This window comes from Ranitomeya imitator, chromosome 1 (assembly GCF_032444005.1).
Source record: "Ranitomeya imitator isolate aRanImi1 chromosome 1, aRanImi1.pri, whole genome shotgun sequence".
Lineage (NCBI taxonomy): Eukaryota > Metazoa > Chordata > Amphibia > Anura > Dendrobatidae > Ranitomeya > Ranitomeya imitator.
Genome location: NC_091282.1, coordinates 615245788 through 615272964, shown reverse-complemented (window position 1 = coordinate 615272964; position 27177 = coordinate 615245788). Strand labels below are relative to the sequence as shown.

The 27177-nt window shown below is 48.8% G+C and overlaps 1 protein-coding gene across 1 annotated transcript in view; it reads right to left on the bottom strand.

Moving 5' to 3' along the window:
* Nucleotides 1–27177, bottom strand: part of ZFYVE26 (zinc finger FYVE-type containing 26) — a 155252-nt gene that overhangs the window by 120352 nt on the left and 7723 nt on the right. Inside the window, exons 3-7 of the mRNA XM_069726414.1 lie at nucleotides 22916–22996; nucleotides 22721–22771; nucleotides 22497–22648; nucleotides 22095–22287; nucleotides 2873–3136 (exon numbers count right to left, since the gene is read on the bottom strand). Of these exons, the coding sequence (XP_069582515.1) occupies nucleotides 2873–3136; nucleotides 22095–22287; nucleotides 22497–22648; nucleotides 22721–22771; nucleotides 22916–22996 (741 nt within the window). The remainder of the gene's footprint in view (nucleotides 1–2872; nucleotides 3137–22094; nucleotides 22288–22496; nucleotides 22649–22720; nucleotides 22772–22915; nucleotides 22997–27177) is intronic.

Here is a 27177-nt window from a genome sequence, read left to right as displayed (position 1 = left end):
AGTGACATTTACACCATGTTAAAAAAAATAAAAAATGACAGATTCTTAGCAAATGACAGGTCCTCTATAAATGAGAATGGAACAGTTCCTGCACTGGGATGTGCCCTCAAAACAGTTTTAACCTGCTATGGTGGACAAGGGTAGCAAGACCATGCTTTCCCACAAACTTAGTACAAAGGGACAGTTACAAGTGAAACAGATTTTTTTTTTTTTTTATTTTATTTTATTTTTTTTTTACTTCAAGTCCATATATTTCAGGCTAAAACTAACTTTTTGCAATTGGATTGCACAGTTTGGCTTCTACAGGCTCTCAGTTTTCCACACATTCAACTTTGATATGGTCGACGTTCAAAAATAAGCTGAGAAAATTAGTTACAAACTCTGTCAGATTGTTAGAATGAGCTCACTGATGGATTCTCAGTTAACTCATTCTGTAGAGAGCAAAACTCCAAAGCGAGGTTTATTCTTTGAAGCTAGCAACTAAAGATGGGCAGACAACTTGATGTTTGGGTCTGGCGGAATAGTTTAAAAAAATAAATAAAAAATAGAATTACACTTAATTTGGTCTCCAAGACCCTCCATGACAGCACACAGGAGGTTGCCTCCCCATCCTAATTAGGGACAGGAAACAAGAGGTTTAAAGGGACTCTGTCACCTGAATTTGGCGGGACTGGTTTTGGGTCATATGGGCGGAGTTTTCGGGTGTTTGATTCACCCTTTCCTTACCCACTGGCTGCATGCTGGCTGCAATATTGGATTGAAGTTTATTCTCTGTCCTCCATAGTACACGCCTGCGCAAAGCAATCTTGCCTTGTGCAGGCGTGTACTATGGAGGACAGAGAATGAACTTCAATCCAATATTGCAGCCAGCATGCAGCCAGCGGGTAAGGAAAGGGTGAATCAAACAACCGAAAACTCTGCCCATATGACCCAAAACCAGTCCCGCCAAATTCAGGTGACAGGTTCCCTTTAAATAGCCCTCCCCTTCCCCTAATCCCAGTGTTTTCCAAGGACCACACAGAATGAATGATTGAGTTTTTCATTTACACTAAGGAATCAAATGAATATAACTTTATTGGGGGGGGGGGGGTGAGAATTACCCGTACTGTCGTGGAGGGTCTTAGAAACCAAATTACCAGTAAGTGTAAGGGTAGCGTCACACTAAGCGACGCTGCAGCGATACCGACAACGATGTCGATCGCTGCAGCGTCGCTGTTTGGTCGCTGGAGAGCTGTCACACAGACAGCTCTCCAACGACCAACGATGCCGGTAACCAGGGTAAACATCGGGTTACTAAGCGCAGGGCCGCGCTTAGTAACCCGATGTTACCCTGGTTACCATTGTAAAAGTAAAAAACAAACAAACACTACATACTTACCTTCCGCTGTCTGTCCCCGGCGCTGTGCTTTCCTGCACTGGCTGTGAGCACAGCGGCCGGAAAGCAGAGAGGTGACGTCACCGCTCTGCTTTCCGGCTGGCCGGCGCTCACAGCCAGTGCAGAGAAGCACAGCGCCGGGGACAGACAGCGGAAGGTAAGTATGTAGTGTTTGTTTGTTTTTTACTTTTACGATGGTAACCAGGGTAACATCGGGTTACTAAGCGCGGCCCTGCGCTTAGTAACCCGATGTTTACCCTGGTTACCAGTGAAGACATCGCTGAATCGGCGTCACACACGCCGATTCAGCGATGTCTGCAGGGAGTCCAGTGACGAAATAAAGTGCTGGACTTTCTACAGCGACCAACGACATCACAGCAGGGGCCTGATCGCTGCTGCGTGTCAAACTGAACGATATAGCTAGCCAGGACGCTGCAACGTCACAGATCGCTAGCGATATCGTTCAGTGTGACGGTACCTTAATTCTATTTTCTTTAATCCCCTCCACGACAGCACACAGGAGAAATACCAGAATAATGGTTGGGGAGGGAAAACAGCCTGGAGCACTTTCCTGCCAAAGGCTAGATCTCTTATACACCTCCTATAAAAGAAATTTGATCTAATCTGTAGTGTTTAGTGACGGTATGGACCGAGGACCAGGTAGCAGCTCTGCAGATCTGCTCGATGGACACATTGGCCCTTTCCGCTCATGAGACGGCTCTAGTGGCAAGGGAGGGCTATTTAAACCTCTTGTTTCCTGTCCCTAATTAGGATGGGGAGGCAGCTTCCTGTGTGCTGTCGTGGAGGGGGATTAGAGGAAAAAGAAAAGTTCAGGTACCAGAACGGTACCTAGACCCGAACCCTATTTACTTGAATGGGGAGCCGAACATCCAGTGTTTGCCACAAACACTCCCTCTGATTGAGAATAAAATCGTGCCAAGATACGACCGTTCAGGCTGAGAACCACCGGGGAATGAGATGCTACTGCCCCTTAACAGCCTGAGTATACAGCCCCAGCTGTCTGCTTTAGCTTGGCTGGTTGTCAAAAATGGAGAGGGCCCAACTTTTTTATTATTATTATTATTATTAGCGGCAGCAAGCGTAGGCCAATGGGAGTTGCAGGCCCATTATCCGTCAGAGATTGGAGACAAGGTAAACTTTTTACCTCCGCGTGCTCACACTGTCACTTGAGAGCGTGGGAAATGCGGCTGTCTGGCTGGCAGTAATGATTTTACCGCTGATTGGAGGTAATATTTGCTGCTCTGTCATGCACAAAACAGTGCGAGAAACACCCGATGTTCAGAGTGCCGAACCCAACATTAGCACGGACTTCGTGGTGAAGTCAGTGGTTGGGGGGGCAGTGACCAAAACACGGTTACGGTTTGGGTCCCCCATCTCTACTTGCAACAAGTATATTTTATGGAAAAACACATTAACATCTACCATTTGCACTTTTATAATCTCAGCGTCCTATCATAATCTACACTGCATGAATACCTTTGCTTTCCAGACATTTCTGCAGATGTCTCTCTGCAGTCTCCAGCAGCTGCTTGCACGTTTTCCAGAGATGTGCTTGTGTGCATGCCAAATCAAAAGCAGCCATTGCTGCTGGATTCATCTCTTCCACCACATGTCTCCATCGATCAGTCTTCTCCAAGCGTGCACTTCTCAACCAGAAATCATCTTGTAAGGCTGGGGTCAGGCAATCCGTAGGAGTGACCAGCTTATCCATCACATCAGAAATAGAATACACCACCATACCTGGGAGGGTTAAATAAAAGACAGCATGATCAAAAGAACAAAAAAACCTCCATAAAAATTGATTTTGGTGCATGGAAGAGGTTGTCAAAGCACAAAAAGCACTACAATGTTGAAAAGAAAAGCTGCAGTGATAATCTGATAACACAGGTCCAAGCTTTTTATCAGCAGCTAGAGGTTGGGAATGGCGACTCGTGTCCGCTAATGGCACAGGTGTAAGCCTCTGCATACTGCTTGCAGACATGCAGAATCATAGAGTAGGAGCTAGGTTGCATGAGACTACATCGAAATATACCAAATCCAGATTTTAAAAAAAAATTAATAAAATCACATTTTTCGGACTGTAGGATGCCCCGTTACATACACATACACAGGCCCTGCTACACACACAGCCCTGCTACACACACAGCCCTGCTACACACACAGCCCTGCTACACACACAGCCCCGCTACACACACAGCCCTGCTACACACACAGCCCTGCTACACACACAACCCTGCTACACACACACAACCCTGCTACGCACACAGCCCTGCTACGCACACAACCCTGCTACACACACAGCCCTGCTACACACAGCCCTGCTACACACACAGCCCTGCTACACACACAGCCCCGCTACACACACAGCCCCGCTACACACACAGCCCTGCTACACACACAACCCTGCTACACACACACAACCCTGCTACGCACACAGCCCTGCTACACACACAGCCCTGCTACACACACAGCCCTGCTACACACACAGCCCCGCTACATACACACAGCCCCACTACATAAACATACACAGGCCAGCTACACACACAGCCCTGCTACACACACAGCCCTGCTACACACACAGCCCTGCTACACACACAGCCCTGCTACACACACAGCCCCGCTACATACACACAGCCCCACTACATAAACATACACAGGCCAGCTACACACACAGCCCTGCTACACACACAGCCCTGCTACACACACAGCCCTGCTACACACACAGCCCTGCTACACACACAGCCCTGCTACACACACAGCCCTGCTACACACACAGCCCCGCTACATACACACAGCCCCACTACATAAACATACACAGCCCTGCTACACACACAGCCCTGCTACACACACAGCCCTGCTACACACACAGCCCCGCTACACACACAGCCCTGCTACACACACAGCCCCGCTACATACACACAGCCCCACTACATAAACATACACAGCCCTGCTACACACACAGCCCTGCTACACACACAGCCCTGCTACACACACAGCCCTGCTACACACACAGCCCCGCTACACACACAGCCCTGCTACACACACAGCCCTGCTACACACACAGCCCTGCTACACACACAGCCCTGCTACACACACAGCCCTGCTACACACACAACCCTGCTACACACACAACCCTGCTACACACACAACCCTGCTACACACACAGCCCCGCTACACACACACAGCCCCACTACACACAGCCCTGCTACACACACAGGCCCGCTACATACACACACATCCCTGCTACATACACACAGCCCTGCTACACGCACATACACACAGCCCCGCTACACACACACAGCCCCGCTACACACACACAACACACATACACACACAGCCCTGCTACATACATACATACACAGCCCTGCTACATACATACATACATACATACACACAGCCCTGCTACATACATACTGTGAAGCAGTGACCCATGTTACAGCTAGAGGTCGCTGTTTGTGCTCTCCAGAATGCGCACAGAGGCATAGTGGGGTCATGAGGGCGTACTGCAGACACAGATGTAGCTGTAATTAGAATAGCGAAGCAGTGACTGATTAAGAGCCCTGTAGTAGAGGGGGAGGTGTGTCAGTGTTGATTTGGAAGCAGACAGAGCAGTTGTCAGCAGAGCTCTTTCTGTGTGGAGCAACACAGGGGCAAAAGGAACCAAAGAAACTGACACCCTGCATCTCGGGCTGTCTTTTGTTTACCAAGCTGCAATCTGGAGGATAGCGTGTGGTGCACGGCGTGAGTAAGGCTACTTTCACACTAGCGTCGTTCGACACGTCACAATGCGTCGTTTTGAAGAAAAAACGCATCCTGCAAAGTTGCCTGCAGGATGCATTTTTTTCTCCATAGACTTTCATTAGCGACGGATGCAACGTGTTTTCTCTATCCCCATGATGGCACCACGGAGAGAGGGGTCCGCCCCCAGGGACAGGAAACCTACAGATGAAAAAGGGCGTACCTCTCTCCCACATCAGTTGGTTTCCTGTCCCTGACGGGGAACCTACAGCACGTACCTGAAGGATTCTTCGTGGGATTCCAGGGAGCTGGCCGGTCGGTTCCTGACAGGGGGCGCCCTGTCACGGCTGGTTGCAGCGGGTTTTCTCCCCCCTTTTATTCCGACCCTGAAGCACCACCGCTGGGGTCGGCGGGCCCTGTGGGTGAGTGTGCCAGGGGAAGGCAGTGAAGAGGTTCCAGCCTGCCTTCCCCGTGGGAAAAAAAAAAAAAAAAAAAAGGGGGAGGAAGGAGGCAGGTGACGGCGGTCACCGATTCAGCCTCTGTACCGCTAGTCGGTACATGGAGGTAGCGGTGGCTATCTTTCCATGGCGGGCACAGGAGCGCTAGAGCGGAAGCGCCCCACAGCACCGCCGATCACCGCCGCCCAAACCGGAAGTGCGGGGGCAGGCGGAACGAGAAATCGCGCGCACAGGCGTCCCCAATAATACCTTCCCTATAGGACGCCTGTGCCGCGAACCGGAAGTGACGCGCGCGCCTGCGCAGATGGTCGCTTCTGCCGGCGGCAGATTCAAAAACAGCGTTCCCTAAGGCGTAAGCGTGGAAATCCCCTTTGTTGAAAAACTGCAGAGTGGAGCCACTATGAGTGGTAGAGAGGAGCAAGAGGCACAGGAGTGTGCACAACTGTCACCTGAGCAATTACAGGTGCAGCGGCACCCGCGTTCACAGCACCAGCGGAAGGGAAATGCTTCGTCCCAGCAGCGCAGCAGCAGTGGTCGCTCAGGGTCACAACGCAGCCAAGTCTCTGGGAAATCTACACGACCGGCGACGAATCCAGTGGATGTAGTCCCGAGGCCAGAGACGGTATCTCTCATTCACAAGGGGTGAGTGATCTACGTGAAAGTAATAATGTAATACGAGATTACTTTTTCTTCTAGGGAAGAAAGTGTACAACTAAATCAAAGCACAAAGTTTGTGCGATATGTTCGGAAGAACTACCTTCCTCCTGGGAAAAAAAGCTATGCGGGTCTTGCATAGAAAAAACCATTCAGGAGGAGTCCCCGGCGTTCGCATCAGACCTGAAAACATTAATAAAAAATCAGGTGGAGAGTGCCCTCAAAGGCATTAAAATTCCGAAGGAAAGACGTAGATCAGGTCATAAATCTCCTGAACCCAGCATAAACGAATCAGAAAGTGAAACATCTGACTCTAATGATTCATCAACATCCGAGACCTCTTCACTATCGTCAGAAGGGGGACGCAGTTGCTTTCCCATCGAAGAGACAGACGCACTGGTAAAGGCTATTAGAACAACCATGGGTCTGGTAGATGAACGTCCCAAAAGAACAGCACAGGACATAATGTTCAGCGGATTAGAACAGAAGAAAAGAAGGGTATTCCCGATAAATGAGAAGATTCATTCTTTAATCAAGAAAGAATGGAAAAAACCGGATAAAAAAGTTCTCTTGACTCCCAAGAGAAAATACCCGTTCGACGACCCAGCCTGCTCATCCTGGAGCAAGGCACCCAAACTGGATGTGGCCATAGCAAAGGCCTCCAAAAAATTTGCCCTGCCCTTCGAGGACATGGGCACTCTAAAAGAGCCGATGGACAAAAAAGCAGACACTTTCTTAAAACACTCATGGGAAGCAGCAGGAGGTGGTCTAAAACCAGCCATCGCAGCCACTTGCACGGCCCGTGCTCTAATGGTATGGCTTGAACATTTGGATTCCCAGCTAAAGGGAAAAGTCTCAAGAGACACAATACAAAAGTCAGTGTCCATGATGAAAGGGGCAGCAGCTTTTCTGGCGGACGCTTCGGTGGACTCAGTGAGATTAGCAGCCAGGTCGGCCTCTTTTTCCAACGCAGCAAGACGTGCCCTGTGGCTAAAGTGCTGGCCGGGGGACTTGCAAACGAAGACCAAGTTATGCTCAATACCTTGCGAAGGGGAATTCCTGTTTGGATCAACATTAGATGACATCCTCGACAAAGCGGGGGATAAAAAGAAATCTTTCCCCGGGTTCCCTAACCCGTCATATAGACGTTCCTTTCGGAACAGAAAGTTTATGCGGAGAAGACCCCCAAAAGGAAAAAAGGATGGATGGGAAGACAGAAGAAATAAAAATAGGGGCTTCTTGTTCAACAAACCCCCCCCTCCTGATAATAAAAAATCCCAATGAAGGTATTCCCCAGGTCGGAGGGAGACTAGCCGAGTTTCTTCCAGCCTGGGAAAGAATTTCAAACAGCCCCTGGATCTTAGGCATTATACGAGAAGGCCTCAAATTCAAATTTCGTGTCCCTCCCGGCAACTTCTTCAGGATAACGCCTCAAAAACAGTCACACGAACAGTCAGCTCTCCAGAAGGAAATTCTGAAACTAGTCCAGAAAGGGGTATTGCAAGAAGTCCCATACCAGGAAAGAGGCACAGGTTTCTATTCTCCCCTCTTCCTCCGCAAGAAGCCGGACGGATCATACAGAACGATCATCAATCTAAAAAAATTAAACAGTTTCCTAGAGTTACAACATTTCAAAATGGAGACAAAATCTTGCGTAAGAATACTCTTTCCCTTGTGTTTCATGACTGTTCTAGATTTACGAGACGCATATTACCATGTGCCCATCCACAGAGATTATCAAAAATATCTCAGACTGGCAGTGAATATCCAGGGGGAGGTAAAACACTTCCAATTCCGGGCTCTCCCCTTCGGGATAGCTATTGCTCCTCGGGTATTCACGAAAATAATGGCAGAAGTAATGGCCCACATACGGGAGCAGAACATCCTAATAGTTTCCTATCTGGACGACCTCCTTGTAGTAGGGAACTCATTCCAACATTGCGAACAACAGTTGAATCAGGTCATGACTTCACTGTCGAGTCTAGGGTGGCTGCTAAACATAGCCAAGTCCAAGATGGTGCCATCCCAGGTACAGATGTACTTAGGGATAGTCCTAGACTCGATCACGCAAACATGCTATCTTCCTCAGGAGAAGATTCAGAAAATGACACAGGCAGTGTTGCAGCTGACGGTATCCCCAGTCACTACCCTGAGGAACGCAATGTCCCTGTTGGGCTCCATGACTGCCTGTATCCCGGCCGTACAGTGGGCACAATGTCATTCCCGGGATCTACAATGGGAGACTTTAGATTCAGGCATATCTCTGCACGGGAATTTAGACGAGCAGTTAAGTATATCACCAAACACAATACACTCCCTAGCATGGTGGGCGGACCCAGGGAATCTAACAAAAGGGGTTCCTTGGGCTCTACCGACAGAAAAAATTCTAACGACAGATGCAAGCCCCTGGGGTTGGGGAGCACACAGACGATCAAGTGGCACAGGGGAATTGGAACAGAAGTCAAAAGCTAGACTCTTCCAACATGAAAGAACTGTTAGCGGTAAAGCTGGCCCTAACACATTTTCTATATCTCCTTCACGGGCATCATGTAAAAGTCTTCTCGGACAACCAAGTAGTGGTCGCATATCTAAACCACCAAGGGGGCACCAGGTGTCGAGCTCTGATGGAGGTAACCCAATCCATCTTCCACATAGCGGAACACAGTCTAAAGTCCTTGACAGCTCTCCACTTAAAGGGCTCAGAAAACCAGACTGCAGACTTCCTGAGCAGGACATGCTTAAAGCAGGGAGAGTGGGAGCTAAATCAGTTGGTCTTCGATCAAATCGTGAATCTCTGGGGTCTACCAGAAATAGACCTATTCGCGAACAGCCAAAACCACAAAGTGAAAACATTCTGCTCAATAGATCCCCGGGGGAACCCTGTAGCTCTAGACGCACTAACAATTCCTTGGAACTATCATCTCGCCTATGCGTTCCCTCCAATGTCGCTCATCCCCTTAGTGTTGAGGAAAATTCGGGAGGAGAGAGCTACAGTGATAGTAATAGCGCCATTTTGGCCCCGCAGAATATGGTTTTCTTGGCTAAGAAACATGTCCATATCGAGTCCTTGGGTTCTACCAGACTCTCCAAAACTTCTGTCCCAGGGTCCAGTATTTCACCCCAATGTAAAAAATTTACACATGACAGCATGGCTTTTGAAAGGAGGTTGCTGAGGGATAAAGGGTTCTCTCCCAACTTGGTGTCCACTCTATTACAGAGTAGAAAACCCGTAACCACTAGAATATATGGGAAAGTGTGGAAAAAGTTTATGTCGGTATCAGGGGCAGACCCGTCCGGGGAGATCCCAATAGGGAAAATACTTGAGTTCTTACAGAAAGGTCTAGAAAAAGGTTTAGCTACAAGCACTCTAAAGGTCCAGGTGGCAGCCTTAGGAGCACTGTATAATTACGACTTGGCCAAAAATCGATGGGTCATGCGTTTCATTAAAGCCTCATCTAGATCCAGACCCATTCCCCTCCACAACTCGCCTCCATGGGATCTAAACCTTGTATTAAACGCTCTAACCAAACCTCCCTTTGAGCCCCTGACAGAAGTTCCTTTAAAGATCTTATCCCTAAAAACCACACTCCTAGTGGCCCTAACCTCGGCTCGTCGTGTCAGCGATATACAAGCGTTATCCTCATGTCCACCCTTTATTCAGATACTTGATGACAAAGTCATTCTTAAAACTGACCCGGCTTACCTCCCTAAAATATCGTCACAGTTTCATAGAACGCAAGAAATTTCTTTGCCCTCCTTTTGTCCCAACCCTAAAAATGAGGGGGAAAGAACACTGCATACCCTAGACGTAAAAAGATGCCTGATCCAATATCTGTCAGCCACTAGGGAGTGCAGGAAGGATAGGGCTTTGTTTGTCTGCTTCCAGGGTCCACGGAAGGGACAAAAAGCATCGAAAGCCACGTTAGCAAGGTGGATAAGAGACGCCATCGCCCTATCCTACTCATCCTGCGGGACAGCCATCCCGGAGAATGTAAAGGCTCATTCGACCAGAGCAGTGGCATCATCCTGGGCGGAGAGAGCTGGCGCTTCGATACAACAGATATGTAGAGCGGCCACTTGGTCTTCCCAGTCTACATTTTTCAAGCATTACCGCTTAGACTTGACTACCTCTGATACTACCTTTGGGTGAAGGGTTCTAGAGGCAGTGGTCCCTCCCTAAGAGCTATCTATTCAAATCTCTCCGTGGTGCCATCATGGGGATAGAGAAAATGGTAGTTACCTGCTGATAACGGTATTTCTCTGATCCCATGATGGCACCCGTATATTCCCTCCCTTTTCACACACAGGTGTGCACTTGGTAATGTACCAGTAATTAGTTTTAGTCACGGTGCCTCTGTTAAGTTAAATTGGTTAAGTTTAATTTGTGTAAATATTGAGTTGCAGCTGAAGTTCTGTATAAGGCTCTGTAATCCAACTGATGTGGGAGAGAGGTACGCCCTTTTTCATCTGTAGGTTTCCTGTCCCTGGGGGCGGACCCCTCTCTCCGTGGTGCCATCATGGGATCAGAGAAATACCGTTATCGGCAGGTAACTACCATTTTTGCAGTCCGTTGGGACAAAAAAACGTTGCTTGCAACATTTTTTTGTCCGTCGGGTCCGCTTTTTCCGACCGCGCATGCGCGGCCGGAACTCCGCCCCCTCCTCCCCGGACCTTACAATGGGGCAGCGGATGCGTTGTAAAACTGCATCCGCTGCCCCCGATGTGATTTTACTTCACAGCATCGTCGGCCCGATGCACTCCGACGCTAGTGTGAAAGTAGCAATGCGTCGTTTTGGGAAATGTGCCCGCAGGATGCGTTTTTTTCCCACAGACTTGTATTGCCTACGGATCGCGACGTATGGCCATACGTCGCGTCCGTCGTGCACTGGATGCGTCCTGTTTTGGTGGACCGTCACGAAAAAACGTTCAGGGTAACGTTTTTTCGTGCGTCGGGCCCTGCATTTCCTAACGTGCATGCGCAGCCGGAACTCCGCCCCCTCCTCCCCGGGCAGCGGATGCGTTGAAAAACTGCATCCGCTGCCCACGTTGTGCCGAATTTTCACAACGTCCGTCGCGCCGACGCTTGGCGACGGCACAGTACCGACGGTAGTGTGAAAGAAGCTTTAAGAGACTTGGTACCGGCGTGCAGTAACCCAGGGAAACTGGACAGGGGGAAGTCCAGCCTGTTTATTGACTGCAAACTAAAGCCGTGTATTGTGTATTTCTAATGGACTGTATGAAGAAGCCGTGTACTATGTATTTTCATTGGTCTGGATGAAGTCGTGTATGGTGTATTTCTAATAGACTGTGTGAAGTAACATTAAAGGAAAATTTTGTTTGAACTTGCTTGAGTCACTGCCATTTCACTGTGTACGGTGCTACCGCTGCATCACAATACACACACACACACACACATAGCCCTGCTACATACGGCTCTGGCGAAAATTAAGAGATCACTGCAACATTTTCAGTTTGTGTTATTTTTTTCTTCATAGGTACAGTACAGACCAAAAGTTTGGACACACCTCATTTAAAGATTTTTCTGTATTGTCATGACTATGAAAATTGTACATTCACACTGAAGGCATCAAAACTATGAATTAACACATGTGGAACTATATACACAGTTTTGATGCCTTCAGTGTGAATTTACAATTTTCAGTCACGAAAATACAGAAAAATCTTTAAATGAGAAGGTGTGTCCATACTTGGTCTGTACTGTATATTTTTGAGTAAAATGTAAATTGTTCTTTTATTCTATAAACTACTGACAACATGTCTCTGAAGGTCCAAGCAATAAATTTTGCATTTATTTTCTGAAAATGAGAAAATGGCAAAAATAACAAAAAAATGCATTGGTTGCAGACCTCAAATATTGCAAAAAACAAAAAAAAGTTCATAATCATTTAGAAACAACAATACTAATGTTTTAACTCAGGAACAGTTCAGAAACAGGGATTTTTGTGTACTCACCGTAAAATACTTTTCTCTGAGCCACTCATTGGGGGACACAGACTATGGGTTGTATGCTGCTTGCCACTAGGAGGCTGACACTAAGTTAACACAAAAAAAGTTAGCTCCTCCTCTGCAGTATACACCCTCATGCTGGCTCCCAGAGAACCAGTTTGGTGCAAAAGCAGTAGGAACAAATAGTAACGACATAGAAGAGTACAACATGTCAACTTATCCCTGCTGTTCTGTTGGTCAAAAATGACCGACTTTGAACTTCAATATTCTTTAAAATATTCAAGATGCGGCTCTGAAACCCGTGGCCGACCGACCCATCCTCATTTAAGTCAATCAACCACAAGTTTCAGAACCGCATCTTGAACACCCCAAAAAATACCAAAGTTCAAAATAGGTCTCCCCAGACCGAACAGAACAGCAGGGTTAAAAGAACAGGCAAAAGCCACATAAGCCATTAGGCTAACAGGGTGGGTGCTGTGTCCCCCAATGAGTGGCTCAGGGAAAAGGATTTTACGGTGAGTACACAAAAATTCCTGTTGCTCCTTCGCCTCATTGGGGAACATAGACCATGGGAAGTCCCAAAGCAGTCCCTGGGTGGGAAAACAACACAAAGAATTAGGCTTCATGCAACAACTGCCTAGATGTGCGCCACCGCTGCTTGCAGAATTTTTCTACCCAGACTCGCATCAGCTGAAGTCTGAGAATTAATATTATAGTGCTTTGCGAAGGTATGTAAACTGGACCAAATCGCAGCTTTACAGACCTGCTCCGCCATCGCCTGATGCCGAATGGCCCAAGAAGCCCCCAGCGCTCGAGTAGAGTGTGCTCTGATCCCCGAGCGGATGGGCTGACTTCTGACTCCGTATGACTCCCGAATGGTTGAACGAATCCACCTGTCCATCGTGGCCTTAGAAGCGGCAAGACCCTTCCTGTGACCTTCCGGGAGACCAAACAGGGAATCTGTTTTTCTGAAGGATGATGTCCTTGAGACATACCTTCGGAGAGCTCTGACTAGGTCCAGATGTGTGGAGAGCTCTTTCAATTCTGTGAATAGGAGCCAGACAAAAGGAAGGAATTACAATGTCCTTGTTAATATGGAAGGACGAAACGACCTTTGGCATAAAGGACGGCAACGGCATGAGGACAACCCTTGTCCTGATGGAAGTTAAGGAAAGGCGCCCAGCAGGATAAGGCAGCTAATTCCGAACCTCATCTGATCGATGTGATCGCCACAAGGAAGGCAACCTTCCAGGACAGAAAGACCAATGAAATGTTCTGAAGCGTTTCAAAAGGGTGGTTCCTAAAGGGCACTTAGCTCCAGGTTTAGGTCCAAAGGCTCTAAAGGCATGCGATAGGGAGGCGCGACATGTGATACTCCCTGAAGAAAAGTCTTAACCTGGAGTCTTGATACGATGTGTCTCTGAAATAAGACCTATAGAGCGGAGATTTGGCTTTTGAGAGAGCTGAGTGCCAGCCCAGAGTCCAGACCGACCTGTAGAAACTCTAAAATGGTGGGAACTGAGAAGACGAAAGACCACGTTCTTGCACCAAGCAAAAAATGTCTTCCAAGTACGATGGTAAATGTGTACCAATGAGGGTTTAAGGGGACCTAACCATGGTGGAAATGACTTAAGAAAAATCTGCCTGGGTTAAGAGCCAAAATTCAAAGGCCACCCTGTTAAACACAGGGCCCCTGAGTTCTGGTGGTAGATAGGGCCCTGGGAGAGCAGATCTGGCCGATCCGGCAGTCTCCAGGGTATGTCAGCGACGAGGCGTACAAACTCTGCGAACCACGCGCGGCAAAGCCAATCGGGAGCAACCAGGATCACTGGTACTCCATCCGTCTTGATTTTCTAGATTACTCTGGGGAGTAACGGTAGAGGAGGGAAAATGTACGGAAAGCGGAATTGCGCCATGAAAGAACCAGAGCGTCGACACGGCTCTTGGATCTCGAGATCTCGCTATTAACGGGGAACCTTGGCATTCAGTGTGGACACCATGAGGTCCACATCTGGGAACCCCGAGCGAAGACAGATCTGGGAGAAGACTTACGGATGGAGCTCCCACTTCCCCAAAGGGAGACCCTGACGGCTGAGGAAGTCCGCCGTCCAGTTTTCCACTTTTGGAATGTGTACCGCTGAGATCACCGAGTGGTTGGTCTCTGCCCATTGTAGGATGTGAGTTACCTCGGACATGGCCATCCTGCTGCGGGTACCCCCCTGATGATTGGGTTATGCCACAACCGTGGCACTGTGATTGGATACGGATGGGGTGACCCACCAGAAGATGATGGAAGTGCTGCAGGGCCAGTTGAATAGCCCGGATCTCCAGAATGTTGATCAGTGGCTTCAATTCCTGAATTGACCAGCGGCCCTGAGTAGTGTGATGGCGGAAGACTGCTCCCCAGCCAGGAAGACTGGCATCGGTAGTCACCACTAGCCATTGAACGGGTACAAAAGACTTCCCCCAGTTGAGGGAAGAGTTCAATGTCCACTACCTGAGTGTCTGTTTGAGCTGCAGGGATAAGCGGCACCTTCGGTCGAGGGAGAAAGGGTTTCTGTCCCAAGCAGCCAGAAGGGCATGTTGAAGGGGATGCAGGTGCAATTGTGCAAAGGGGACCACTTCCATTGCGGCCACCATCTTTCCTAGTACCCTCACTGCAAACCGGATGGAGTGAGGGGGCAGACTGATGAAGAACTCGGGTTCCTTGTTGAAGGGCTAAGACTTTGTCTGGAGGGAGAATTACTAACCCCCCGAGACGAGTCCAGGGACATTCCTAGAAAGGAGATCTGCTGGGCTGGGACCAGAGAGGATTTGCTTAAGTTTATCAGCCTGCCCAAGCGAGAAAGAGTATCGCAAGTAATGCGAACAGAATCCGCGCAGTCGTGAAAGGACGAACCTTTGATCAACAAATCGCCCAGATAGGGCAGAACTATCGTGCCCCATGAGTGCAGGATGGACATGACGGCCGCCATGACCTTTGTGAACATTCTTGGGGCAGTAGCAAGGCCGAAGGGCAGTGCCGTGAATTGGAAGTGCTGTTCGCGAATGGCGAAGCGCAGGAATCTCTGATGAGGGGGAAAAATCTGAATGTGCAAGTAAGCATCTCGGATGTCAAATGAGGCCAAGAATTCCTCTTCTTCCAGGGAAGTGATAACTGAATGCAGAGAGTCCATGCGGAAATGACAGACCTTGACAAACTTGTTTAAAAGTTTGAGGTCTAGAATGGGTCTCACCTTTCCGTTCTTCTTTGGGACGACGAAAAGGTTTTAATAGAAACCCTGAAACCTTTCACTTTGTGGGATGGGGACAATGACGCCATCGTGACGCAATGCATCTATGGCCCGGGAGAACGTGTTTGCCCTTGCCTCTGAAGAGGGAGGACGGGAGGGAAAGAAATGTGAAGGGGGGTGCGTAGCAAAGTCGATTTTGTATCCGGAAGACACCAGATCTCTGACCCACTCGGAGACGACGGAAAGCCAGACATGACAAAAGAGAAGTAGGCGACCGCCTACTGTCTGGGTCGGGACTTCCAATGCTGCTCAGGCCTGTACATCTCTTCGTGGAGAACGTCCTGAACCGGACGAAGTAGTGGTAGTGGCCCAGCTTGAAGTGGAGCGAAAGGAACGGAAATGTATTTGTTGCAGTCTCCGAAAGGGACTCCTAAGTCGCTGTTGGGGAAGGAATTTACTCTTTCCTCCCGTAGTATCAGAAATGATCTGATCCAGCTTTTCTCTGAAAAAGAGACCAGTTTGGTAAGGAAGGGAGGTGAGACTTTTTTGATGCAGAGTCCGCCTTCCACTCTCTGTGCCATAATGACCTTCTGATAGACATGGAATTGGCTGCTGACTGAGCCGCACAACCGGCCGCATCGAAGGATGTGTGTACCAGGTAATTGCCTGCCCAGGAAATTTGGTTGGCAAGGTGCGCCGCCTCTGGAGGAAGGTTACTGTTCCGAAGAGAATTCGCTAAGGTCTCTGACCAGAAAACGATAGCCTTATCTACCCATGCTGCGACAAAGGACGGATAGAGGGCCGAGCCTGAGGCCTCAAAAGCAGAGTGGGCCAAGCCGTCTGACGGTCCGTGGGTTTTTTTGATGGATGAGCCAAACGGCATGGACAGGAGAGTTTTGGATGCTAGGCGGGTTACTTGGGGGGGGGTCTACCACTGGAGATTCCCCCCAATCCTTTTTCAGATCCGCTAAAAAAGGATACTTGGTTTCAAGAGGCCTTTGTCCTGTGAAGCGCTTAACCAAGCGCTTATTATTATTATTATTATTATTATTATTATATTTATAGAGCACCATTAATTCCATGGTGCTGTACATGAGAAAAGGGGTTACATACATGGTTATAGATATCGTTTACAGTAAACAAATTTACAATGACAGATCGGTACAGAGGGCAGAGGACCCTGTCCTTGCGGACTTACATTCTACGGGATAATGGGGAATAGACAGAAGGTCGGGGGTGTGGCAGCTCTGGCGGTGGTGACGCGGCAGCTCTGGCGGTGGTGACGCGGCAGCTCTGGCGGTGGTGACGCGGGAAACTCGGGTGGTTGGTGACGCGGGAAACTCGGGTGGTTGGTGACGCGGGAAACTCGGGTGGTTGGTGACGCGGGAAACTCGGGTGGTTGGTGACGCGGGAAACTCGGGTGGTTGGTGACGCGGGAAACTCGGGTGGTTGGTGACGCGGGAAACTCGGGTGGTTGGCGACGCGGGAAACTCGGGTGGTTGGCGACGCGGGAAACTCGGGTGGTTGGCGACGCGGGAAACTCGGGTGGTTGGCGACGCGGGAAACTCGGGTGGTTGGCGACGCGGGAAACTCGGGTGGTTGGTGACGCGGGAAACTCGGGTGGTTGGTGACGCGGGAAACTCGGGTGGTTGGTGACGCGGGAAACTCGGGTGGTTGGTGACGCGGGAAACTCGGGTGGTTGGTGACGCGGGAAACTCGGGTGGTTGGTGACGCGGGAAACTCGGGTGGTTGGTGACGCGGCAGAATGGTTATTGCAGGCTATAGGCTTTCCTTAAGAGATGGGTTTTCAGGTTCCGTCTGCAGGATCTGAGGGTGGTGGATAATTGGACATGTTGAAGCATGGAATTCGAGAGGGTGGGGGATATTCGGGAGAAATCTTGGAGGCGGTTGTATGAGGAACGAATAAGTATGGAGGAGAGTAGAAGGTCTTGGGAGGATCGAAGATTATGTGAGGGATGATAGTGGAAGATTAGTTCAGAGATATAGGGAGGGGACAGGTCGTGGATAGCTTTGTATATGAGTGTTAGTAGTTTGAACTGGATTCGTTGGGAGACAGTGGAGGGATTTGCAGAGGGGAGAAACGGGAGTAGCGAGGAGAGAGGTGGATTAGCCGGGCAGCAGAGTTGAGGTGACTACCAGCCAATGGACTGGGAGGAAAGACCTCCCTTGGAGGAGAGAGGATCGGAGCATCCACCATTGGAGTGACTGCTTGACCTGAGGAGAGAGAGGACACAGTCGGTCGAGGGAAAAGGGACTCCCGTCCCATGCGTCCAGCAGAGCCTGCTGTAGGGGACGGAGGTGCAGTTGCGCAAATGGAATTGCCTCCATTGCGGCCACCATCTTCCCAAGAATCCTCATGCCAAAACGGATGGAACAAGGGGTCGGCTGAAGAAGCTTCCAGACCCCCTGTTGAAGAGCCAGGACCTTGTCCCGAGGAAGAAGCACCAACCCTAGGGAGGTGTCCAGGGTCTTGCCCAGAAAGGAGATCCGTTGAGCTGGAACAGGAGATTACTTTTTTAGGTTGATCAACCAGCCCAACCGAGAAAGAGTATCAAAGGAAATGTGGACACACTCCTCGCAGGCTCGGAAAGATGGGCCTTTGACCAGTAAGTCATCAAGGTAAGGAAGCACGACTAGACCCCGAGAATGCAGAATGGCCATGACAGCCGCCATGACCTTTGTGAAAACTCTGGGGGCGGTGGCAAGGCCGAAGGGCAAGGCCGTGAACTGAAAATGTTTTTCTCAGACGGTGAAGCGAAGGAACCTTTGATGAGGTGGGAAGATTGGGATGCGGAGGTACGCATCCCGGATGTCGATGGATGCTAAGAATTCGCCTTGCTCCATTGAGGCAATGACGGAACGGAGAGATTCCATCCTGAAATGACAGACTTTGACAAATTTGTTCAAGAGCTTTAGGTCCAGGATAAGCCTTACCATTCCATCCTTTTTGGGGACCATAAACAGATTTGAATAAAAGCCGCGGAACATTTCGTCCTCTGGGACAGGGACAATCACTTTGTCTTGTCGGAGCGACTGAACGGCCTTGGAAAAAGGCCCGAGCGCATATTCCCACTTCGGGAGGGCGGAAAGCGAAAAACCGGGTTGGAGGGGGGATGGAAAAATCAATTTTGTAACCGGGGGACACCAGATCCCTGACCCACTCGTCGAGAACAACTGAGAGCCAGACATGACGAAACAAGAGAAGGCGTCCGCTTACTTTGCTGGTGTCGTCCGGAAGAGACTGCGAGTCACTTAGACTGTTGGGGTCTGGATCCTCTGGACCTAGACTGTGTGGAGCGGCCCCTCCAGGAATGGTTGGGCCTGTATGGAACCTGAGGGCTTTTGTGTCTGCCGGCGCGGCGCCCCGAGCCAGGGGAATTGGCTGAGGAATGCCATGCGTAAGATCCACGAAAGGTACGAAAACGAGCCAGCGGCTGTCGTCGGAATGGTTGTCTGAACCTCTGCTGGGGAAGGGAATTACTTTTTCCCCCCATAGTGTCTGAAATCAGTTTGTCCAGCTTTTCGCCAAATAGACAGCCCACGATATATGGCAGAGATGTGAGGGACTTTTTAGAGACGGAGTCCGCTTGCCAATTCCTCAGGCATAGCGCTCTTCTAATCGCCACAGCGTTTGAAGCCGTAAGTGCAGAGCAGTTCGCCGCGTCCAGGGAAGCGTTTACTAAGTAATCGCCCGCCAGGGAAATTTGATTTGCTAGCTCCGCTAAGTCAGAAGGAAGATCACTGCTTTGTAAGGCCTTGTGCAGGGAGTCTGCCCAAGAAGTCACGGCTTTGGCTACCCAGGTAGCAGCGAAGGAGGGAAAGAGTGCTGAGCCTGAAGCCTTGAAAGCTGAACGGGCGAGACTGTCAACTAGGTGGTCTGTGGGATCTTTGATAGAAGATCCGTCCGGCACGGATAGGACAGTTTTAGAGGACAAACGTGAGACAGGAGGATCCACAGGAGGGGATTCTGTCCATTGTTTGCGGAGATCAGGAGAAAAAGGATATTTGGACTCCAGAGATCTCTGGCCCTGAAAGCGTTTGTCTGGACGCTCTCTATGCCGCTGGACTATGTCCTGGAACTCCGGGTGATTGGCAAACACCCTGTGAGTACGTTTGGTCCTTTTAAAAGATACCAAATTATCCGTACTGGAGGTCGCCGGTTCCTCTTCAACCTGAAGGGACTGGTTGACGGCCTCGATGAGACTATAGTGCTCGGATAACCTGGCGACTCCAGATCTAGAGGCCCATCAGACTCAGGATCAGAGTCCTGGTCGGAAGAGGTGCCTAGGGAGCGAGAGCGGGAAGCAGAGCTAACGGACGCCGAGGCACCAGAGGGCCTGGGGGGGATGAGCTACGAACGCGCTTTCTAGATGGCCGCTTGTGCCTAGAGTGAGAGCGGCCCCTGCAGGCTGAAGATTTCGCAGCTGTAGGGGAAGCTTCCTGAATAGGGGGATTAGTGGTCCTGCTCCTGGTTGGATCCTGGAGGGACTCGATAGCTTTAGTCAAAGAAGCCATAGATTGCGAAAGTGACAAAGCCCACTCAGGGGGACTGGTCACCGCGGGCTCGTTTGCGGCGTGGGGCCTCCTGAGTGAATTTAGGGGCACAAGCATTACAGAGCGAGGCAGTAAGCCCGCTTGGTAGCGCAGCCTGACAGGAGGTGCAAGAAGTGAAGAACACTGTATGTGTTTTTGCAGACTTTTTGGGTTTATGCAGAGACATGTTGTCAGCTAACCTCCGTGCAGGGCTGTGGGGCACCTGTGCAGCTAGTGAGCGGAGCACTGTGTGCAGGAGTGTGTGTCGAGTGTGCAGCGCACCTACCCAGGTCCTGTCTAGACACAGGATTGTGTCGGCCTCCCCCACTACGCCACCAACGCTTACGCCTTGCCTGCACTACGGAAACGGACGACATTGCTTTATCCACTGGCAGCATACCATATCCTCCAGGGGGGTCTCCTTTATGAACCCATTGGGTCCCCGGCTTACCTACTTAACACAGCACCATATTTCTATGTAACCTTGAGGACATATCAGAATATACGGGACGACCAGTACCTGATCTATAATTTTGCCCACTGTATCCACAGGACAGACACAGGATCTGTTCCAGCCGCAGATACGGCTCTTTTGCATGGACATACGTTGTCTAGCGTTCCAGCTGGGTATATCGCCATACCATTGTATATAACTCAACACAAAGTAAAGGATCCTTCTTTATATGCAACAGAATTTCAACAGGCGGTTTTGTGAACAAGGCCACGAGATGGCCGAAACGTCAATTCGCCTAGTATCTCATCCTCTTCAATTTAAATAAACTCTTCAATTTATGCATCTGAAAACCATACGAGTGCAGTGATTTTTCTGACTTTATGACATATGGGATTAAACATCCCGTTCACTAGCACCGTGGACTATGCTGATTGAGTGCTAGCTTTGATTTTTTCTCTACAGTTACCCAGGTCCTGTGTCCGGATGCCGCACTGAGACCGGAAAGGGACGCACTCCTTGATTTGGTGGCGTACTGGGGCTCCTGAGAGACACCGGGAGCTCTCTCTTCCATCCAAGATGGCCACCGAGAGTTGAGAGGCGCTTCTCGCAATGTACGAGAAGCGCTGAAGCGGTGGGCGGGGCCTCGCGCAGTGAGCGGAACGCGGCCTAGCTAAGGCAGAAGCCGGGGACTAAATTAGCGGTGCCTGGCCGCAAAATGCAGCCGAGCCCGCGGTGTGCTTGGGAGCCCCCCTCTACCCTATCAGACTCACCACTTGTGGTCCTCTTCAGGTGAGGTACGAGGGAAGGTGCAGTCAACCTCAATCCACCGCCCTCTTGATGAGAGGGTGGAGAGGGACTGAGGAGCTCCATGCAGCATAGCTGTTCCACAGTGGTGGTGCAGAGGGAGGGCGGCTGGACTGTGCTCAGTGACAGTGCATCTGTGTATCCTAAGGGTTTGCTCCCCTAGGATTTCACAGGGCTAGGTCACGGCCAAACATCCCACGTCGCAGGAAAGGATACGGGGAGTAAACTCGCCATGCTCGCCTGTTGGTGTTTCGGGGGAGATCGGTCTGTCGCCCCCTTCGTCCTCTTGCGCAAAGATAAAAATAAAAATTAAAAAGTGAAACGTCTGGAAAAATTCAGACGCAGTGTGCCTCCTACGGACAGTAAGCAATAACTGGTATTATCCGGATCCAGTGGGCAGTGTATTCTGCAGAGGAGGAGCTAACCTTTTTTTGTGTTTACTTAGTGTCAGCCTTCTAGTGGCAGCAGCATACACCCAACGGTCCTGTGCCCCCAATGTGGCAATGGAGAAAAGGATAGAGCATCAAATTCCACCTAGCTGACAGGTCTGTCCACCGAAACCTGTCATTGAAGCGTTGGGCTCAGACACTTGGGTTAGTCCTGGTGAATTCAGAAGGTACAGCCTCCCTGCTTCTGCTGTTTATGTGGCCCTTTACACGGCCATTTGCTGCAGACTGTACCCAGGTAATACCCTCCATAATATATGCCCTCAGCACTAGATCACCGTCATGCTTCACGACCGAACTGATCGTTTACAAATGAGAAGAGGAGTTTGCACCATGTTGTGTCCTGCACACAAGTATATGATCTATGCCAATAAAGTAGACAAGGGTCACCTGCTGCAGCTGCGCTTCCTATGGCTTGTAGGGTGGAGCGGCCACCGCCCAGCTTTTTGATACCAACTTCTGGGGTCTGGCTTTCAATTTTTTTCTCCACTTTAGAGAGTTCACGGATGACTTCTTGATATCGTTCCATGAAAACGAGCTCCCCATGGCTCGGCAAAGACTGCAGATTGAACATTCTGGAGACCTAGGAAACGTTAAAATGAAATTAGCCAGAAAATATATACATTGCAAGTTCATAAGTATATCTCTAACAGTCCGCGCTCTCCCACTTCTCAGCTGTCTCACAGCGTCATTGGCTTACAGTCACAGACATCGCTGTGGGCTAGGGAGCAATATAAGCGTCCCACTGGTAGGGAGACAAATAAGGTGGCCATGTTATAAAACGACACCCACCTCATGAGCATCGGAGTAGTTTCCTCTCAATATACATGAAATGAGCAGTGATTCCGGAGGCGACAGCATCATAGGGATCAGATTGTGTTGCTGCTGCCGGTGTCTGCTGTTGTCCACGTCAGCCCTGGCGGACAGATTACTCGCGGTGCTCTCTGCAACACAAGATCCGGGTGAATGTATGCACCCAACGGTGTGGACTCGCTATAGCTGGGTGTGATCGTTACCTGACGTGCTTAGCTCACTACTCGTGCTTTCATTTGCTTTCCTGGATCCCGCTGTGTTAAAATACAAAATGTTACACATATTAATTGTTTAAGGTGTGTGGCACCGGAGGTGCCGGCAGATCCATCTAGGGTACTGCTTCTGGTAAGAATCGCACCCGCAAAGGTTCTGCTTTACAATATACACCATGTACTTACATCCCCTGGTTCTCCTACGTCTTTTAAAACTGGAAATTTTGTATGTTCGCACTTGCAATCGTTCTGCAACAAGCTCGTACTCTAGAGAAAAATGGAGAGTAGATGTTAAATAAACCAAAAGTCACATACTGCATGAATTAGGCACTGGATGTGCAATTACAGTCAGGCAGCTTTTATCCTGAAATGCTGCATTATTTTTACCAAAAACATACTTTGAAAACCCATCAGGTGAGAAGTCCAAAGCAGGTCCCCTGCGGCTGCTCCCACTCCCGAACCCTTTGATTGACATGTCTCTCCTAACACATGTACAGAGAAATCATGCTCAAACAAGTTGGCCAGGGACTAGTCTGAGGCATCTGCCCTGCAGTTGCTCCTAGTCCCAAACCTGTTGACTGAAAGACCTTTCCCTATGTACAAGCCAAGTCAAAGTGTTCGGGAAAGTAGAAACCACAGAGGACCTACCTCAGACTAGTCATACTTCGGATGAAAGCTGTCCGTAAAAGGGATCAGGGCGGGGAAGAAAATGGTTAGGGCTCGGCCTCAGACTAGTCATCCAAATCACATAGCCCTAGCATTCTCCCTGCCTCTGACTCGACAGGTCTCCGGCCTGTCTCCTTGCATGTACATAGCAAGAAACTGGTCAGTCAAAGCAATCTGGAAGATGCAAAATCACAGTAGACTCGACCCATATACCCTAACAGCTCATTTACTTAAGATTTCCCTAGAATAAAACATTGGATCGCAGATATCAAGGTAACATTTCAAATCAATTTTCTATTACCTAAATGCCCATATAAATGGCTGCAGAGGGTACATCCTGCTGACAGATTCCCTTTAACCCCTTCACAACACGCACCGTACATGTCATGTCTCTCCCTTTGATGTGGGCTGACATAAGCCCCTATCAGCAGCAGGTGGAATCGCGATCCACCCAGGGCCGTTAATCTGTTAAATGTCGCTGTCAATCCCTGACAGAATTTAATGTGATCGCCCCGAAAGAGTGTCACTAATCCCACCCATCTGCGCCCGTGTCACATGACCAGGGGTCGCTGATAGGTTGGCATGACAACCCGAGGACTGCAGAAGAGCCCTGTGGTTGTCAGTGCCGGATTGCTATGAGCGCCGCCCAGTGGTTGGCACTCAAATAAATAAAAAATATATAAAATTTTAACCCCTTCATGACCCAGCCTATTTTGACCTTAAAGACCTGGCCGTTTTTTGCAATTCTGACCAGTGTCCCTTTATGAGGTAATAACTCAGGAACGCTTCAACGGATCCTAGCGGTTCTGAGAATGTTTTTTCGTGACATATTGGGCTTCATGTTAGTGGTAAATTTAGGTCAATAAATTCTGTGTTTATTTGTGATAAAAACGGAAATTTGACGAAAATCTTGAAAATTTCGCAATTTTCACATTTTGAATTTTTATTCTGTTAAACCAGAGAGTTATGTGACACAAAATAGTTAATAAATAACATTTCCCACATGTCTACTTTACATCAGCACAATTTTGGAAACAAAATTTTTTTTTTGCAAGAAGTTATAGGGGTTAAAATTTGACCAGCGATTTCTCATTTTTTATAACGAAATTTAAAAAACAATTTTTTTTTTAGGGACCACCTCACATTTGAAGTCAGTTTGAGGGGTCTATATGGCTGAAAATACCAAAAACTGACACCATTCTAAAAACTGCACCCCTCAAGGTGCACAAAACCACATTCAAGAAGTTTATTAACCCTTCAGGTGCTTCACAACAGCAGAAGCAACATGGAAGGAAAAAATGAACATTTAACTTTTTAGTCACAAAAATGATCTTTTACCAACAATTTTTTTATTTTCCCAATGGTAAAAGGAGAAACTGAACCACGAAAGTTGTTGTCCAATTTGTCCTGAGTATGCTGATCCCTCATATGTGGGGGTAAACCACTGTTTGGGCGCACGGCAGGGCTTGGAAGGGAAGGAGCGCAATTTGAATTTTTGAATGAAAAATTGGCTGCACTCTTTAGCGGACACCATGTCGCGTTTGGAGAGCCCCCGTGTGCCTAAAAATTGGAGCTCCCCCACATGTGACCCCATTTTGGAAACTATACGCCCCAAGGAACTTATCTAGATGCATAGTGAGCACTTTAAACCCCCAGGTGCTTCACAAATTGATCCGTAAAAATTAAAAAGTACTTTTTTTTTTTTCACAAAAAAATTCTTTTAGCCTCAATTTTTTCATTTTCACATGGGCAACAGGATAAAATGGATCCTAAAATTTGTTGGGCAATTTCTCCTGAGTACACCGATATCTCACATGTGGGGGTAAACCACTGTTTGGGCACATGGTAAGGCTCGGAAGGGAAGGCGCGCCTTTTGACTTTTTGAATGGAAAATTAGTTAGCGGACACCATGTCGCGTTTGGAGAGCCCCTGTGTGCCTAAACATTGGCGCTCCCCCACAAGTGACCCCATTTTGGAAACTAGACCCCCCAAGGAACTTATCTAGATGCATACTGAACACTTTAAACCCCCAGGTGCTTCACAGAAGTTTATAACGCAGAGCCATGAAAATAAAAAATAATTTTTCTTTCCTCAAAAATGATTTTTTAGCCTGGAATTTCCTATTTTGCCAAGGGTAATAGGAGAAATTGGACCCCAAATGTTGTTGTCCAGTTTGTCCTGGGTACGCTGATACCCCATATGTGGGGGTAAACCACTGTTTGGGCGCACGGCAGGGCTCGGAAGGGAAGGCGCGCCATTTGGCTTTTTAAATGGAAAATTAGCTTCAATCATTAGCGGACACCATGTCGCGTTTGGAGAGCCCCTGTGTGCCTAAACATTGGAGATCCCCCAGAAATGACCCCATTTTGGAAACTAGACCCCCAAAGGCACTAATCTAGATGTGTGGTGAGCACTTTGAACCCTCAAGTGCTTCACAGAAGTTTATAACGCAGAGCCATGAAAAAAAATATATATATTTTCTCAAAAATGATTTTTTTAGCCCGCAATTTTTTATTTTCCCAAGGTTAACAGGAGAAATTTGACCCCAATATTTGTTGTCCAGTTTCTCCTGAGTACGGTGATACCCCATATGTGGGGGTAAACTACTGTTTGGGCACATGCCGGGGCTCGGAAGTAAAGTAGTGATGTTTTGAAATGCAGACTTTGATGGAATGCTCTACGGGCGTCACGTTGCGTTTGCAGAGCCCCTGATGTGGCTAAACAGTAGAAACCCCCCACAAGTGACCCCATTTTGGAAACTAGACCCCAAAAGGAACTTATCTAGATATGGGGTGAGCACTTTGAACCCCCAAGTGCTTCACAGAAGTTTATAACGCAGAGCCGTGAAAATAATAAATACGTTTTCTTTCCTCAAAAATAATTTTTTAGCCCAGAATTTTTTATTTTCCCAAGGGTTACAGGAGAAATTGGGCCCCAAAAGTTGTTGTCCAGTTTCTCCTGAGTACACTGATACCCCATTGTGTGGGGGTAAACCACTGTTTGGGCACACGTCGGGGCTCAGAAGGGAAGTAGTGACTTTTGAAATGCAGACTTTGATGGAATGGTCTGCGGACGTCACGTTGCGTTTGCAGAGCCCCTGGTGTGCCTAAACAGTAGAAACCCCCCACAAGTGACCCCATTTTGTAAACTAGACCCCCCAAGGAACTTATCTAGATATGTGGTGAGCACTTTGAACCCCCAAGTGCTTCACAGACGTTTACAACGCAGAGCCGTGAAAATAAAAAATAATTTTTCTTTCCTCAAAAATGATGTTTTAGCAAGCAATTTTGTATTTTCTCAAGGGTAACAGGAGAAATTGGACCCCAATAATTGTTGCGCAGTTTGTCCTGAGTATGCTGGTACCCCATATGTGGGGGTAAACCACTGTTTGGGCACACGTCGGGGCTCGGAAGTGAGGGAGCACCATTTGACTTTTTGAATACAAGATTGGCTGGAATCAATGGTGGCGCATGTTACGTTTGGAGACCCCTGATGTGCCTAAACAGTGGAAACCCCTCAATTCTAACTCCAACACTAACCCCAACACACCCCTAACCCTTATCCCAACTGTAGCCATAACCCTAATTACAACCCTAACCCCAACACACCTTTAACCACAACCCTAACCTCAACACACCCCTAACCCTAACCACAACCCTAATTCCAACCCAACCCTAAGGCTATGTGCCCACGTTGCGGATTCGTGTGAGATTTTTCAGCACCATTTTTGAAAAATCCGCGGGTAAGAGGCACTGCGTTTTACCTGCGGATTTACCGCGGAT